This window comes from Drechmeria coniospora, chromosome 01, assembly GCF_001625195.1.
Source record: "Drechmeria coniospora strain ARSEF 6962 chromosome 01, whole genome shotgun sequence".
Classification (NCBI taxonomy): Eukaryota; Fungi; Ascomycota; class Sordariomycetes; order Hypocreales; family Ophiocordycipitaceae; genus Drechmeria; species Drechmeria coniospora.
Genome location: NC_054389.1, coordinates 6,673,526 through 6,689,814, shown reverse-complemented (window position 1 = coordinate 6,689,814; position 16,289 = coordinate 6,673,526). Strand labels below are relative to the sequence as shown.

Below are 16,289 nucleotides of genomic sequence, written 5' to 3'. Positions count from 1 at the left end.
GCAAGAAAACAGTCGTCGCAGGTTGGCAGTTTAGTCGAAGAGACCGAAACCCATATCCTCGTCCGACTCCTCCTTCTCTGCACCGAATGTCAGCAAACCCGCAATGTCCGTGGCCGCCATGCGCAGAGGCTTGAAACCTACCCTCAACCTTCTCCTCGGCGGCGGGAGCGTCGGCGGCGGCAGCACCACCGGCGGCGGCACCGGCAGCGGGGGCGGCGGCACCGCCACCAGAGCCGACGTTGACCATGAGATCCTTGACGTCCCTGCCCTCCAGAGCCTAAACCATCATCATCGTCGGTCAGCGATGCAACTTCTCGGACCACGTCGCTGCGAGTTCTCGTCGTCGGTTCAGTCGTACCTTGGCGAAGATAGTGGTCCAGATGGGCTCAACATCCTCGATGCCGGCGGCCTTGATCAGAGCCTGGAGCTTGTCGGACTATATTCAAGGTCGTGTCAGCGCACACGCAGCAGCGGTGGCGGGGCATCGTCGAATTTCTTCGACGGCACAGGAAGGCATGGAGACCGATTGCGCATGTGACACTTACGGTGATATCGAGACCCTCATCGGCGAGGATCAGCGCCGCGTAGGACGAAGCGCGCTCGGCAGTAGACATTGTGACTGGTTGTGTGAGGCGTGCGTTGATGGAGCGATCTACACAATGCTTCGTTCGGTGGTTGTAGTAATGATTCACCAAGCCGGCCGTCCACAGAAAAATCCTATGGCACCCAAAATTCGCCTGGAGGGCTTTGAAGACCTAAAGTGGAAGGGATCAAAGGTTTTCCCGATCTCCGATGTGGATAGGGTCGACCTAGGAAGCCCTGATTGGCCATGAACCCTGCGACCAATCACCGCTCGACTGTACGAATTCGACCAGAGGATACCCCACCTGTGAAGTTCCCCCCACCATGGCATCGCCTGCAAGTTGCGGCCGGCAATCACTTCAGCGATTGCCTGCACATCAACTTTGCCTTGCTTCTGCAGCCAAAGATTGCCACCGAGACGCAGCCGCTTGTAGCATTTCCATCCTCCGGTGCTGCGCCATCAACTGAGCATCTCCGTTTTTGAATCCGATCCCCTGTCCGAATCTCGTCTCCACTGCTGGACGACCATCAGCTCCGACAACGTCACCACCCACCACTCCCACCCACCCCGGCATAGCCATAGTGGGCCTCCACCCCCAGCTTTGGCTTGTTTGCCGCCCCGCGACATCATTTCTACGGAAGGTCTGGAACCTTCATTGTTCAGTATCGCGACGCAAAACCGGCGCATGTCTGGATCATTGCCGAACCTAGAACATCCCCGAAATTCGCCCATTGACAGCCATCGAATTGCTTTACTCATCAGCCCACGTCGCCGAAAAGCTCAGCAGCAGCCTGTTCAGGATGGACACACCAGCCGTTCCAGCGCCACAGGACACTCGGGAACGGGCCGTCCTGGATCACCTCGTCACCATCCGTGACCAACTCCTGCTCCTCAAGCAGGACCGATCGACATATATTCGCAGTCAGGATGTGATTCCCCTCTATGACAAAACCATCGAGCAGGTGAAGGAGCTGCACGCCATCCGCGACGAGACGGGAAACACGGAGGAGAACAGAGGTATGTCGCGACGAGCTGCGTCGAGAATTCTGACGTGCGGCTGACTTGCCGTCCGCATGAAGTCGACAAGGTCATGGAGAGCTGCTTCCAGCTGCTGTCCCTCTTCTACCTGACCATCGGCCGCAACAAGGAGGCTCCAGCTGCCGTCGCCCTCACGTCAACCATCAAGCGGCTGCTCGACCACCTTACCGAATCCGACCTGTACTCTGCGAAGGATTTGGAGAGCATCAACTCTTCGCTGGCAAAGTTATCTCGCAGCATCAACGAGGCGAAGGAAGAAGAGGACACGGAGGCGACGCCATATCTCCTTGCGCTCTTGACCAAGAGAGTGGAGTTGTGCAAAAGCATGCTGGCGAGCCTGCAGCAGCGGCTGGAAAGGATCGGAGAGCCCCTGCTCGTGATGCATGAGAAGATGATTTCCATACTGCGACAGGTTTCCCTCGCAAACACAAAGACAAAGGTGTGTAGTTGACCATTCTGCCTCGGAGGGTGTTTGGTATCCTTGGACGACGGTTAACGAAGATTCCTCGCAGTTCTCCACGACCGAAGTGCAGAGGCTGCGTAAGCAGCTGGTGGAGATTGGCGAGCAGCGCAAGGGCGGAAAATTCACGTCGGAGGATGGCACGGAGCCTCCCGGTGGGCCCGAGATTTGCGACCTCTACAGCCGGTGCTTGAAGTGGTCTGACCTCGTCTTGGAGCGGTACGCATCCCATGTCCTGCTCGCTCATGCTGCCCCGGCTGACGCGTGCGCAGGAAGGGCCAAGTCGCCGATCAGTGGCGGCCGACGTACGACAACTTGGTGGGGATTCGCAACCAACTGGAGAAGCTTTCCTTGACTCAGGCCTGGTCTCTCCGAGAGACAGACTTGTACGACTTTCAGCGCCAGCTCGACAAGATTGATGAGAACCGACAGGGTGGCAACTTCTTCGACGACAAGGGGCGGCCGGCCGACTTGTGGACACAGCGAACAATGCTGTACCTGATCCGACGGAGCTACGCCTACATCTACTCATTCATGCTCGCGTCGGAGCCGGTGTCGGAGGCGCTGCTACCCATCTACAACCAGCTCCAAACATTGAAGCGATGCCTCATCGAGGTGAAGAACAACGGCGGCGTCTCCTCCGTTCGGGAGCTATACCCGTACAGCATGAAGGTAGGCCGGCATTCTTGAGCCTACCAGTTTCCCCGCTTACCCATCGCAGCTCACTTCTCTCGACAACATGAGGGTCGACGGCAAGTTTGTGGTAAACGGTGACATTCCGGAAGGCCAGGGAAGCGTGAGCGAGCTGCTCGCCGAGTGCTTTGACATCAACTACGATTTGAGAATCTCAGCCGAAGAGCTGGCCAATGGCGACGCATGATGCCACGAGATATCGGCTTTCTGCCCCGGTACATTTCCCTTGCCGTGCCTCGTGGCCGGTGATGGGCGGTTCGGCGATTCGGGGAGGGCGGCTTATGCCAACACGGCGGTGCAAATCGGCGTCTCCTTTCACGCTTTTTATTGACTTTTGGGGGGTTCTATGCTATGCTTGATACCATGCGAGAACGGTGCTCTTTCCAACGATAGGGTTGGGGTCAGCTGTGCCGATTCTACCGACGCAAGCAAGCAGGGTGGGCTGGGCTGTGTCGTTGCCGGGCAATGGAAACGGCAGGTCAGGTGGATCTGAGATGAATCGATACCATATTTTTCTTTTTGAATTTTCGGTCCTAGGGGTTTCTGAAGGCACACTTGAAAGCGTAGATCTGGGCCTACGGTCGGTTAGAGAGCGATGCTTGCACCATACCATTCATTGTGAGGCCAACCTTTTCGGTGTCCCAGATGCCCGAGGTGGAGTAGATGTCTTCTTGAAGCTGTCGAAGAACCTCCTCCTTGGACTCGGCCACGCAGACCATGGTGCTGCCCATGAAGTCGAACTTGGTGGCATCGTCACTCTCGGGGACGCTGTTGAGGAGGGCGCCTGTCAAGTAGATGAGCAATAGTTCTAGTTGACTCGCCGGCCGCCTGTCGTCCGAGGGGGCCAACTAACCTCCCATCTTCCAAGCACCCGACTCGATTTTCGGTGTCATGTTTCGAAAGTGCTGGCTGCGTGCCAGGTCAATTGCTACCCGGAACGGGAGAGGGTGATGAGCCAGCGGGCACATACGGTCTAACTTCCAGGCGCTTCGCAAGCATGCCGGGTTTGTCGGGTACGACGACAAGGAATTCAAACGTGGGAGTCGACGAAGCCATGGTGCGGATCTGCGTCGGCAAGCGAGGAACAAGCGAGGTGAGCCGGCGAGGGACAAGGCGGGCGGTGGCCATTTCTTGGGGGTTTGAAACAGGTGTGAAGTATGATGGGGGAAACGGGTGGGAGGGGATGATTGGAGCGAGAGTCGCGGTTATTGCCTCGCTTCTACTTGATCTTTCGGAGGCCTGTCTGACGGAGGGACCAGGTGGTTGGGAGTGCAGGGTAGCTTGCTTGAGGCTGACGGCCGTGGTCCGAATCACGGAGCTGTGGAGTTGAGTGACTGAGTCCATACAGGAAGTAAGTAAGTACATACATGAGTATAACTACTAGGTACTAGGTACTTACTTACCTGTGCTGACAGGTGCACACAATAATACTTACTGCGATACAAGTACGGAGTACTGTTACAGTAGGTTGTACATGTACGTACGTGCTGTAGATAAGTATGTAAGTACTGTACGCAAGTACTTGCAAGTACATGCATGTGCAGTAATACTTGGAAACCGACTTCTCCGTAGTCGGCAATTCATTGATACCCGTATTCCGTACAGTAATTATTCTTCACCTCAGCTGTGGAATCATCACGAGAATGACCGGGTCAAAAGGTTCCCAGGTACCCCTTGGTCAATAATCTGGCATAGGTAGTTTACAGCGTAGCGCTGCAGGGAACCTTGGCAGCCCAAAATATTTTGCTCCAAGCCATGAAGCGTAATGCGGGTAGGCCTAGGCCGTTGTGGTCAGGCGCTACGGTCACCTCTATCGAGGAGGAGGCATCTCCTGCACAGCCTTCTTCAGTCGTCGCCCAACCACCAACATGATCCGTCGCCAGATCCTACTCTCAAACCCATCATATTTCTCTCTCTCAAGATATTTTGACTCACCCATGGCCGCGGCGACCGACGAGACCGTCTACATTCTCCTTCGCAGGGAGGGAATGACGACGACTATCCTCAGCGCCTTCGTTGACCTGCAGGACGCCAACGAAGAATGCCTTCACCACGCCAGGCTTGGAGGCATCCCGCTGACCAGAGAGTCAGGGTCGGTGGGGCCTGAAGAGACGCACAACCTTCCCATTCAGCCGGTGCGATGGGATGCGCCCGAGGGCACGTCGTGCTGGGTTGAAGGGCACAAGCTGATGCCGAGGAGGGTGATGCCGAGGACGACAGACGTGCCCATCCCATCAACGCGGGACTTGGAGTAAGATGTTCCTTCCACAGGAGACCATCGTTGGCTTGTTTTCCAATCAACCTTGCCAATCGGCTAGTTCGCATCCATCATCAAAGGACCGTCGGGCTCCGAGGGCAAGCGAGGGTGGCAGTTCCAAACGACGCTTGATCGACGGGGAGGATACGTATTGATGGATGAGAAGGATTCATTTTGCCCGACTTCCTGCCATGATCCAAGATGGTTGGGCAAGGAGCTTATTTAAATGCAGATGACAGTACCGCCTATACTTGTCCATACTACTTGTAAAATGACTGAATGGTCAAACTTTCCTCGGCATGTATCGCCTTGCTCAAGCAGGCCTTTCTCGGCATCAAGGGTTGTGCTTCCAGAAGCCTGAAGTGCGGCATGCATGGCGTGCAAAGGCCCCTAGCAGTTCTTGCTTGGTACCTAGTACGGAGCATGTTCGCCGTATTCCTGTACAAATATTACTGTAATACTACATGTATACATACGTAAGTACATGCATTAAGTGTTCAAGTAATACTCCGTACACTCCAGTAAGTGCAGTCTACCTGTATAATACTTGATCAACGGGAGAGCGGCTAGTTGCACACCAACCGTAGGCCGTCTACAGTAGATGTAGACAAGTGCTAGCACGTTCCTACAAATAATACTACAAGTACACATACTCCGTTCAAGTACTTGTACTGTACTTAGTTGCGATTCCGCTAGATACTACAGAAGGTATTGTTGCTATGGTACTCCAGTAGGTGCCTCCATTATTTGGTGCAAGTACCTAGTACTTACAACCTATACTGTAAGTAGGCACTGTAAGTACTTACTCCGTACAAAGACTGTACTTACTCACTGTAGGAGCAGGCACTAGGAAAGAGTATTAGTGGATCATCCCACCACAACGTCCTCGAACTACCACTTGTACATCTACCCCAATGTAAGTAAGTATTACTACAAGTGCACCATGCTGTACACAAGTACGGGGTACTCCGTATAGCATTAGTACTTCATATTCACTCGCCGGTAGCCGTAGAAATAGCAATCATCGTACGAGTACCGGAGCACTGTTGGTAGCTACCTAGTACTCATCACACGCACTGTACCAAGTGTACACGACTGCTTCCGTAGCGAGCACCAAGAAAGTACTAGTGCGCTTAGGTACGGCGATGTCACTGCCCTTACGACGCCAACGGGTGCTGCCCCGCAGAACCCCCAAACGCCTTCCATTAGGCCACAAGAGCCAACCCGACTGGGCCAGGCGGCTGGCGGCACAAAGATCCTCCTCTCACCAACCACAAAACATCCCCGGCTCTCTCGCGGAAAACACCAGCGTCGCAACGCCTCCTGCATGCATACGTACGCCGTCCGGTACATGCTCGAATCAGCTCCCTCTCCGTCATGGCTGCGGTGGACGGCATGCCCACCTTTGGAGCCGAGCTCAAGGTCCGTCGTCCCCGACCCGAACCGACCCGACCCGACCTGATCTGACCTGATCTGATACCGGACCCAACATCGGCACGCCAAGGAGGAGGCACACATGCTGACGACCAGCAGGATGGGTTCAAACCAGCCAGCGCCTGGGTATCCCACGGCATAGCATGGCTCGAAGACATCCAGCAGTTCTACCGCGAGCGATCGGCCATCGAAAAGGAATACAGCGCCCGGCTCAGCGCGCTCGCCAAGAAGTATTTCGAGAAGAAGAATAAGCGGTCATCGTCGCTGAGCGTCGGGGACACGCCGAGCATGACGCCCGGTTCCCTCGAGAGGTAGGCACGCCGTCCTCCGTCGACGACTTCGCCCCTGACCACGGCGCAGCGCCTCCGTCACCACCTGGGCAACCCAGCTCACGACGCTCGAGTCTCGCGCCGCCGAGCATGACAGCTACGCCAACGGCCTCCTGACCGATGTCGCCGACCCTCTCAAGCACTACGCCGCCCGCTTCGAGGAGCTCAGGAAGCGCCACATCGAGTATGCCGACAAGCTCGCGGCCGAGCGCGACGCCTCCTACGCCGACCTGCGCAAGGTCAAGACCAAATACGACGCGACCTGCCAGGACGTCGAGGCGAAGCGCAAAAAGTCCGAGTCGCAGCACGACAAGGCCAAGGCCCAGAGCGCCTATCAGCAGCAGATCATCGACATGAACAACGCCAAGAACACGTACCTCATCGCCATCCACGTCACGAACCGGCAGAAGGAAAAGTACTATCACGAATACGTTCCCGAGGTCATGGACAGCCTGCAAGACCTCAACGAGTTCCGCACCCTCCGTCTCAACGAGCTGTGGACGGCGGCGACGAAGCTCGAGGGCGACATGCTGCAGCAGAGCCACGGCATGGAGGACCGTCTGGTCCAGGAAATTTCCCGCAACGCGCCGCATCTCGATTCCGTCATGTACATGCGCCACAATATGGGTGGCTTCCAGGAACCCGCCGAAAGGGAGTTCGAGGCGAGTCCGGTATGGCACGACGACGACGTCATGGTCGTCGACGACACGGCCAAGATTTACCTCCGCAACGTCCTCGGCAAGTCCAAGTCGCAGCTCAGCGAGCTGCGGAGGGAGGTGGACATGAAGCGGAGGGAGGTGGAGAACGTGAAACGACAGAAGCAACGAGTCCGGGACGGCACCGACGACGGCGACGAGGTCGAGGTCGTCCGGAACCTCTTTGCCCTGCAAGAGGACCTGCACAGCGTCGACCGACGACGGCTGACCGCCGAGGTCGAGGTGTCTACCATCACCTCGGTCGTCGGTGACGTCACGCTCGGGGCCAAGAACCACAACTTCAAAAGCCAGACGTTCAAGATCCCGACCAACTGCGACCTCTGCGGCGAGCGCATCTGGGGCATCAGCGCCAAAGGCTTCGACTGCCGGGACTGCGGCTACACCTGTCACGGGAAGTGCGAGATGAAGGTGCCTGCCGACTGCCCCGGCGAGCAGACCAAGGAGGAGCGTAAAAAGCTCAAAGCCGAGCGCCAGACGACGGCGAACAAGCTCCTCTCGCCAGACACGACCGCCCCCGCCCACGTGGCCGAGCTGCCGGACCTGACGCGATCCAACACGATGAACTCGCTGAGTTCGCAATCCGCCAGACGAGTCTCCGGCCGCCTGACGCCGGCGGATGAGGCGCCGGCCGGCGCGGATGGAGCCCCGAGCCCGGGCCCGAGGCCAAACCCGGCCGTCCCACCGGCCACGAGTGCGCCCGCCGGCGTCAAGAGGAACCGAATCGTGGCACCACCCCCGGCCGGTTATGTCACCGAGCTTCCCGGCAACGGCATGAACGGCGGAAACAAGGAGGAGAAGAAGGGCAAGATGCTCTACTCGTTCGAGGGCAGTGGTGACGGCGAACTGACGGTGCAAGAGGGACGGGACGTTGTTCTGCTGGAGGCCGATGGTGCGCCGAATCCCCCCAGACCCCGTCGTCCGATATCGTGCTGCTGCTGACAACCCCATCCCCCAGACGGCTCCGGATGGCTCAAGGTCCGCGCCGGTTACAAGGAAGGACTCGTCCCGGCCACGTACGTCGAGCTCACCGCCGCGCCACCGCCGACCCTCGTCGCTCCTCGTCCCTCGTCGACGTACTCCAACTCGACAACCTCCTCTGCCGGGCCGGGCACGGCTTCCAACACGGCGCTCGCCAAGAAGAAGGGCCCAGCCGTCGCGCCGCGGCGAGGCGCCAAGAAGTTGCGCTATGTCGAGGCCTTGTACGAGTACACGGCCCAGAGCGAGGCTGAGCACTCCATGGCCGAGGGCGAGCGCTTCGTCCTCGTCAAGGAGGACCCCGGCGATGGTTGGGCCGAGGTCGAGAAGGCTGGCGTCACGGCCAGCGTACCGGCGAGCTACGTCCGCATTGTCTAATGTCCGCGATGGGTAGGGCGGCGTCATTTCCGTTTGACGGGAAGCCGTTCGCTGCATGTGTTACGACTACGAGCAACCAGGAGGGAAGCACGGAAGCAGGTGGTTATTGGCCTGCGACGAGTTCATGATGATGAGCATCGAGGCCAAGAGGTACAGGGGTGGCCGGCTGCACATTGTAGTGGTAGATGGATAGGCATGCAGGAGGCGAATGAACGTGGCCACGACTGGCATGGCGTCATATCGAAAAGCGAGTCGGGGATTCGTCACAATAGCCATCGTTTTGCTCATCATACAGGTACATTTAGCAGCCGTAGTGGCGGCTGCCGAATGCCTTTCCTTCATCCATCATAGCGGCGAATCTATGTATATATCGTTACACGCATTTCGACCTTTCATGCTTCTTCCCCCTTGGTCTCATCCGCCGCTCGCCCCATTGATGCAAGTACAGGTACACCTCGAATCCATTCCAAGGCGATGAAATCCACCCAGCTCTGCTGACCGCCATCAGTGCGGCAACGTCTGAAAAGGGGGAGGGGGGGGGGGGGGGAATATCTGCGTCGTCTCCGCGTGTGCGGTGTGTATTTTTGCGCCTGGGTCCAGCCACGAAAACGCGATGCCAAAAGACAAGTGTAGAGGCAAGGTTAAACCTTGCGGCGGTGGACGTGACTGGGAGCCAAGTTGGCAGAAAGTCCAGCGTGCGGAATGAAGACAAAAATAACAAAATATCAGATGGAAGAGAAGAGAGGTATAATGACGCCGCTGCGTTGTGATGGCGAGCCGGGTCTCAGTTGCCTGTTCGGCGCTGCCAAATTGCTCAAGGGCTGATTCCACCAACGCCGAGCCGTGCAGAGAAACAAGATGCGGGCTGAAAGGTGCAATAGAATTCGCTTGGAAGCGAAAAGTAGAAGAGGGGGGGGAGAGAGGGGGGGGGGGGGGTTCTCCGCAGAGAGCCTGGCCTATGACAATGGTCGGGTTCTAACCAGGGTCTATTTGCGGTGCCTTGCGGATCTGCCAGCGGAGGAGAGAATCTCAACGTCGCGATTGCCATGCTCCCGTTGGATCTTGACGGAGGAGGCGAGCTCATGTTGGAGTTCCTCTAGGACCAGCGATGGTGACTGATCATGGCCTTGCTCATAAGGGGAGGCGCACCAGGTGGTAATATTGGCCGGATGCTCCTAGATCATCTGCGCCGTTGGGGCTCCCAGTGCGTGCTGTCCCAGGCCTTGGCGCAAGGCGTCCTGAAGCTCGGCTATCTGGGCCATCATGGCGAGCGAGTGCTGCGACTGCTGCTCAATCTCCGACTTGAGCCTCTCGTTCTCATCTCGCATGCGCTTGACCTCGGACCGAAGCTCGTCGAGCTCGTCGTCAGCCGTCTGGTCACTCGCCTGGCGCTTACGCTTGGAGCCCGACTTGTCGCTTTCGTTGTCGTCGGCCTCGGCGGCACTCTCGGTGGCGGGTGGCGTTGAACCCTCCATGTTGGTATGGACCCGTCGGAGGTGCTCGTTGAGGTTTTCTTGTCGAGAGAAACCCTTGCCGGTGTGGCGCTTGCAATTAGGGTGCGGGCAGTTGACCGTATTCTTAGGGCCGCCATGCATCCCGTGCACTTCGCGCTCATGCCGAAGTAGGCCGCCAGAGTAGGTGAAGCCGGGAAGCATCTCGCAACCGTCGACAGGACACCGGTAGGGTCGCTCGTGCTTGTCCATGTGTTTACTAGGTCTCAAGTCAGCCTCTGCTCTGTCTGCACGGCTCGTCAGTCAGTGAAGGAGACGTACTTCCACTCGCACTTGCGCGAGAAAACACGGGCTTCGTCCTTGCATTCGGCGATTGTGCAATGGTACTTCCCGTCCGGTCCCTTGCTCACTTCACGATCCGGTTTCGCCACCGCTCGCAAGCGGGAGACGGATGATGGAGAGCCAACGGCGGGGGAGTCATCTTTGCTGTCCGGAAATCTGTCCGACTCGGTTGGTGCAGGGAGCGGCACCGCGATGGGGGAGGAGAAGCCGGTGGGGTCCAGGTCAAGTCTCGAGGCCTCGTCGACGGCCGTGTCGTCGGCTATCAAGCTCCTTTCATCGACCAGGACGCCCTGATCGTCGTCGAGGACGTCGCGGGCGTCGCCCAGAACATCGCGATCATCGGACGCGAGTATGGCGGCATCGGCCGTGTAATGACTGAGATGGACGGCGACCTCGGAGTCGGTGAAGCGCTGATCGTCATGGACTTGGTCGTCATCGTGGTGGTCGGGGTCGTCGCCCATGGAAGGGTAGGAACCTTCATGGATGAAGCTCCTGGGCTCGTAGGCGACGCTCATGGCTGCGAGGCCACGGGAGTTGGGTGAAGCGGCCAAAACGATTCGACGTCGGGGCTCGTTGTCGGTATCTCGGACGACGGATGCTGGATGAGAATGGGGATGGGGATGAGGACGGGGATGTCTATCCTTCGACCCTTGCGCGCCAAGAGGGAAAGGCGAAGACCGAGTTGGAGCAGGGCAAGGAGACGGAGAGGAAGTGGATATTGTAGGCAGGGGCAGGCGCAGTGGCTGTAGCCTGCGAGTGGGAGTGAGCGTTGCCGTCAAAGGCGACGACCAGCGTTGGTCGAAAAAGCCGAGGCCGTCGGAGGGTTGATGGCCGAACCGGTCTTGAGGCTGTACCTGTACGCCTACGTGTAAGCGGTCGTGTCGCGCAGCTGCTGGGGTCGAGTTGATGGCCTGAAAATTCTGGTATCCGTATCCGTTTTCGTGTGGAGGTTTGATCGGCATGACCCGAGCCAGCATTAATTCACGCACTTTGACAGATCGGAGAGTGAGAGCTTTGTCAGCCGGTTGCGCACGTGACGTGATGATGGTCGGTGGCTCGGAGGACAGCACTCCGTAAGGTACTCCGTACTGTACAAGTACGATGTACTGTATAATAGTACTCACTGTACTCCGTAGTACTTCGTGCTTTGCACTGTACTTGTAAGTCTCCCCGCATGTATTCATTAGTACCTCGTCGAGTGCGGAGTGATTACTTACATCTGCTGATACCGTCATGCACATCAATATTAAGAATACTCAGAGCCGACGTCAGCCCAGAGACGGGGCGTAAGTAGACGGAATCTGACCAGAATATATCATGGCCGAGTGAGTGCTAGGCATCAAGCGGCGTGCCAATTATCTATGACTCGACTGGCTCAACCTGGATGCATGCCGCCGCGCTTTGGTGGTGCCCGAGGCATCCTTTCCGGGGTGACTCATTGGCTGGCCATGTTGTTTGTTGGCCGACATGGCAGCCTGAGATGTGCCGTCGTGTGTCTAGACTCACGATATTCCATTCGTCTGGCCGTGTCTGGTCGTGGGGCGAGAAGGCTATGCTGACCACCTTATATCAGGCAAACGAACTGTCTTGAACACATGACCATGCGGGCACTCGTCTGCCGATGGACCACCTACCCCAGCCCAAGCCCAGTCGAGGCGCAACGCTTACTGGATTCACGTTGCAACCAAATGCGAAGCACATAGCTGCATACGACACAGCGAACGCTCGTTCCGACAACCATGATGACTGTGCCGACATAAGTAATGGCGCCGTACTCCGTTCGCAATACTGGATTGGGAAGCTTGCCCATCCCTGGGCGACGGGGTCGTCGTGCCATCGCCGAGCCTGACACACGGCCAGTCGGCGGCCAACAATGAACACAACACTCGTCGCAGAAGTGATGGATAAAAGGAAAGGGTAGGGAAGAAAATCTGATCCATTCAGACAACTGTTCGTGGGTGCTCGAATGAACCCATTTCCAAGTGGGAACTCGCGTACGGCGGAATGTCCTGCAGGTGCTCCATCCCCCCTAAAACACCCGTTTCGATCGCTCTCTATTATATGTGGCCGGCATTCCCTGTTCTCCAACCAAACTTACTGTAGAGGGTTGAACCCTCCCAGTTCACCTCATGGTGTGCATAGTGGCCTGCTTATTGTGCTAATATTATTATTGCTTGAATTGCATTTTGGACAGGCGTACAAGTACTCTACGTAAGGCAACTCGTCCTAGTTGCACAGTCAAAAATGCACAGCCAGAAGGCGTATAGTATTAATAAGCAAGTATGAAGACGTATTACTGCACTTGTACGGAGGAATAATTACTTGCTTGCACATGTCCTTCATGTGTGTCTTCCTCTAATACTACTACTGTATTTATTATTACATGTACTTACTCCGTACTTACTTACATGTACTTGTAGTTGTAAGTAAGTAGGTGTACCTTAAGCACTAGAAGTACTTACTTGCAACTACACGGGGTTCAGTGAAGGGCCATTCAAACACCCCCACCCGCTTGCCTGGTTCCTTGGCAAAATACTACCACGGTATTGAGAATAGTAGCGGAAGTAACGACTGACTCGTCCTCAACACCATGTTTTTTTTCCACGTCCAATTATTCCCGCTTTCTCGCACTCGTTCTGTCTGCATGTACGGTGTACATGACCTTCCTTTTCTCTTATACACCAGAAACTCCCATTTTATCACGTATTCTGGTCGTGCACCTCGGGTAGAAAATTCTCCCATCGCATGAAAACAACAAGATAGCACAGTTGAAGCCCCGCTGCGCCCAAGATGGATCCTAAAGACCGGTCCATTGTTGGGGGCGAGCAAAACGACGTGGCAGACGATGACAACACGGAAGCTTCCGGGCATGTTCGAAATCAAGAAGATGGCGGCAGCTCTCCAGCCAATGACTACGATGCTCAAACTGTTGAGCGTATCTACAGGTGCCTTTCTATTCTTCCACTGTACGGACGATACGCTCACACGCGCCCAGGAAATTGGATCTGCGCATCATCCCACGTCAGAATGCTCCCCAAAGCATCAGCTTTTCAGTGCACTGCTAATCCCCCGCTAGCATTTTGGCTTCTCTACTTTCTATGTTCTGCCATTCGCTCCAACATAGGAATCGCCCAGACAATGAACAGGCGAGACGGGCATGATATCATATCACTCCTGAACCTCTCCCCCAGGGATATCTCGACAGCACTCGCTCTCTTTTACGTATCGTATGTCATCTTCGACCTTCCCTCTAACCTCATCATGAGCAAGACGAGCCCTCGGGCCTGGATGGCCCGCATTGTTTTCGCTACCGGCCTTCTTGGAGCCTGCTTTGCAGCTGTCCAGGATGCCTGGAGTCTCAAGCTCCTGCGCTTTCTCCTCGGCATGGTCGCCGCAGGCATGTGGCCCGGCATGGCCTTTTACATGACTCTATTCTACCCCCCATCTCGGACGGGCAGGCGAATCGGGATGTACTTTACCGCCTCACAGGCCTCGGCAGCCATCGTCGGTCTCGTCTCCGTCCTCTTCCAATTCATGGATGGTGTTGCTGGCCTCGCCGGCTTCCGATGGATGTTTTTACTCTACGGGCTCGCCGCCATCATTCTGAGCGTCGTCCTCTTGTGGTGGCTCCCTGACCGACCCTTGGCTCCCGGCCAAGCAAGGACGCGTCATAAATGGTTGCGCTGGTTGCCTGCCACGTCCGAAGCCCTCACGGGTGAAGATGCCATCATTCACTACCACGACCTTCGGCGCGTCTACCACTCTCGACCCTGGAAGTTGAAGGACCTGGCCTTCGTTCTCCTTGACTGGCGCCTGTGGCCACTGACGTTGATGTACTTTGGCGTCGTCGGCGTAGGCATCGGCATTCAGCTGTATGGCTCCATCATCATCGCGACCATCCTTCCGCGCGCGCCCGACATCATAGCTACCGACGTCCTAGTCAGTCTTCTTTTTGCGCCAATCTGGATTGTGAGTCCTGTTCCCGAAACTTCCGTCATCCCCTGCTGACAGTCACTAGATGGATTTGATTGCCATTCTCATCGTCACCCGCCTGTCTGACCACTTCCATCGCCATCGTGCCGTCTTCTTTTCCGGGGCCGTCTGCGTTCAGATCGCTGGTCTTCTCACCACCACATTTGCTCTCAACAGCTGGGCCCGTTACGGAGGGCTCCTCATGGTAGGCTTTGGCCTTGGACCTACCGTCCCCATCTGCATGGCGTGGACCTCGGAGGTCTTTCAACGTCGGCATGGCGAGGTTGGCGTCGCCGCCGCGACTGCCTTGGTATCTGGCTTGGGAAACCTTGGTAGCATTACCACCACCTACGCCTTGTACACGGGGTGGCCCGAAGATGCGCATGGCCGCTACCGCTTCCGCAAGAGCAACCTTACGATGATTGGCATCTTGTGTATGAGCATCGCCAGCGCAATCACCATGACCGCTCTTCTCAAGTTGATCGGCAATGAGCCAAGCACGAAGCTGTACGGAGGCGACGCAGCGGCCGTGCCTGAAGACGGAGCTGCCCGACGCGAGAGGGAGCAGGGAGGGTTTGGCCGATCTAGTCGCAACACTGGCGCTGCGCGAGCCTGAGTTGCCTTCCGGACGCCAGCGAGACGAGTGTAGAAGCGAGGCATTCAACCATGGCCTCCCCATGTCTCCCTCGACTTTCATTTCTTCAAGGGGTGGTTCAACCTACCATTTGAGATGTTCGCCACGATTTCTCCATTCGGCGTGGAGCCAACGAGCTCGACCTCTTCTATTAGCCTTGACTCTTGTTGGCGATCTTGCTACTAACCTATGTTTTGGGAGACTTGTTACCATTGCATGCATCGTCGCTAACAATGCTCAACGCTGTCGACCTGGTCGGTGCCTAGGGAAAGTCTGGGATTTTTTTGATTTTTTTTTTTTGCATTTATGATACCCCAATCACGTTTATATCCGCTTTCTTGACGGCGACAGTGCTTCTACGCCATTGCCGGGACGGCGAGTTTGGACCGAGGACCGGGACGTCGACAATGCTGGAGCGCTATCGAGCGCCGGGCCTCTTGGGTCTTGTTTTAATTTTCGTCTGGCATCTTGCCTGCCTGGATGTGCGCGATGGTCTTGCTGATAGCTATGTGAAAATATCTGGTGCAATTCATCGCTTGTTTTTGGACGTGTCTCAATTCCAAATGCATGCATGGTTGATGGGATTACAGGTGCCCCCATGATGTCGTTCGGGGTCGGCCTGACGGACCGAGCCGAATGGGTTGTTCGCTTTTCCCTATGTTTGACACGTAATTTGTAGGAGCATCGAGCTTTGCATTCTAATTGTATGGAGGCTAACAGACATCGCGATTACAGTGTTATCTTACGCGCAGGGACTCGACGGAACTTGATGGCATTGTACTGAGCATCCACCGATTCATCCACGGCTTGCTCCGCATCACAGCAACTTGTCTTCTCTTTCTCTTTCAGCGCTTCTACAATGGCCAAAAATTACAAGAAAAAATCTACCCATACGCAATCATGAGCGGGCATGATGCGAAATGGCTGCCCGGGTAGGGATTTTGGTCGCGGAATGACCCCTGTTGCCCTCCTGATCAACGGTGTAACTCTTCGCACAACCCTGAGTGTGCATCGGTCGGTGTACGTC

The 16,289-nt window shown here is 56.3% G+C and overlaps 7 protein-coding genes across 7 annotated transcripts; 4 read left to right on the top strand and 3 right to left on the bottom strand.

The window, feature by feature from the left end:
* Nucleotides 1–30: 30 nt before the first annotated feature.
* On the bottom strand, nucleotides 31–614 carry DCS_01735 (60S acidic ribosomal protein P1; the record flags this gene model as incomplete). Its single annotated transcript, XM_040799067.1, has 4 exons — nucleotides 31–77; nucleotides 142–277; nucleotides 359–436; nucleotides 546–614. The coding sequence occupies 4 exons, from the start codon at nucleotides 612–614 to the stop codon at nucleotides 31–33; spliced, it is 330 nt and encodes a 109-aa protein (XP_040659950.1).
* Nucleotides 615–1,383: 769 nt separating this feature from the next.
* Nucleotides 1,384–2,961, top strand: DCS_01734 (uncharacterized protein; the record flags this gene model as incomplete). Its single annotated transcript, XM_040799066.1, has 5 exons — nucleotides 1,384–1,600; nucleotides 1,663–2,060; nucleotides 2,134–2,300; nucleotides 2,354–2,753; nucleotides 2,803–2,961. 5 exons carry the CDS (start codon nucleotides 1,384–1,386, stop codon nucleotides 2,959–2,961), a joined length of 1,341 nt encoding a protein of 446 aa, XP_040659949.1.
* Nucleotides 2,962–3,123: 162 nt separating this feature from the next.
* On the bottom strand, nucleotides 3,124–3,902 carry DCS_01733 (Dimeric alpha-beta barrel; the record flags this gene model as incomplete). The annotated part of the gene is made up of 4 exons (XM_040799065.1): nucleotides 3,124–3,263; nucleotides 3,385–3,558; nucleotides 3,628–3,683; nucleotides 3,745–3,902. 4 exons carry the CDS (start codon nucleotides 3,900–3,902, stop codon nucleotides 3,124–3,126), a joined length of 528 nt encoding a protein of 175 aa, XP_040659948.1.
* Nucleotides 3,903–4,711: 809 nt separating this feature from the next.
* DCS_01732 (uncharacterized protein) lies at nucleotides 4,712–5,029 on the top strand (the record flags this gene model as incomplete). The annotated part of the gene is made up of 1 exon (XM_040799064.1): nucleotides 4,712–5,029. One exon carries the CDS (start codon nucleotides 4,712–4,714, stop codon nucleotides 5,027–5,029), a length of 318 nt encoding a protein of 105 aa, XP_040659947.1.
* Nucleotides 5,030–6,408: 1,379 nt separating this feature from the next.
* On the top strand, nucleotides 6,409–8,863 carry DCS_01731 (actin polymerization protein Bzz1; the record flags this gene model as incomplete). Its single annotated transcript, XM_040799063.1, has 4 exons — nucleotides 6,409–6,453; nucleotides 6,565–6,776; nucleotides 6,826–8,399; nucleotides 8,466–8,863. 4 exons carry the CDS (start codon nucleotides 6,409–6,411, stop codon nucleotides 8,861–8,863), a joined length of 2,229 nt encoding a protein of 742 aa, XP_040659946.1.
* Nucleotides 8,864–10,038: 1,175 nt separating this feature from the next.
* On the bottom strand, nucleotides 10,039–11,633 carry DCS_01730 (Fungal specific transcription factor; the record flags this gene model as incomplete). The annotated part of the gene is made up of 2 exons (XM_040799062.1): nucleotides 10,039–10,573; nucleotides 10,636–11,633. 2 exons carry the CDS (start codon nucleotides 11,631–11,633, stop codon nucleotides 10,039–10,041), a joined length of 1,533 nt encoding a protein of 510 aa, XP_040659945.1.
* Nucleotides 11,634–13,446: 1,813 nt separating this feature from the next.
* Nucleotides 13,447–15,244, top strand: DCS_01729 (high-affinity nicotinic acid plasma membrane permease; the record flags this gene model as incomplete). Its single annotated transcript, XM_040799061.1, has 2 exons — nucleotides 13,447–14,625; nucleotides 14,675–15,244. The coding sequence occupies 2 exons, from the start codon at nucleotides 13,447–13,449 to the stop codon at nucleotides 15,242–15,244; spliced, it is 1,749 nt and encodes a 582-aa protein (XP_040659944.1).
* Nucleotides 15,245–16,289: the final 1,045 nt, after the last annotated feature.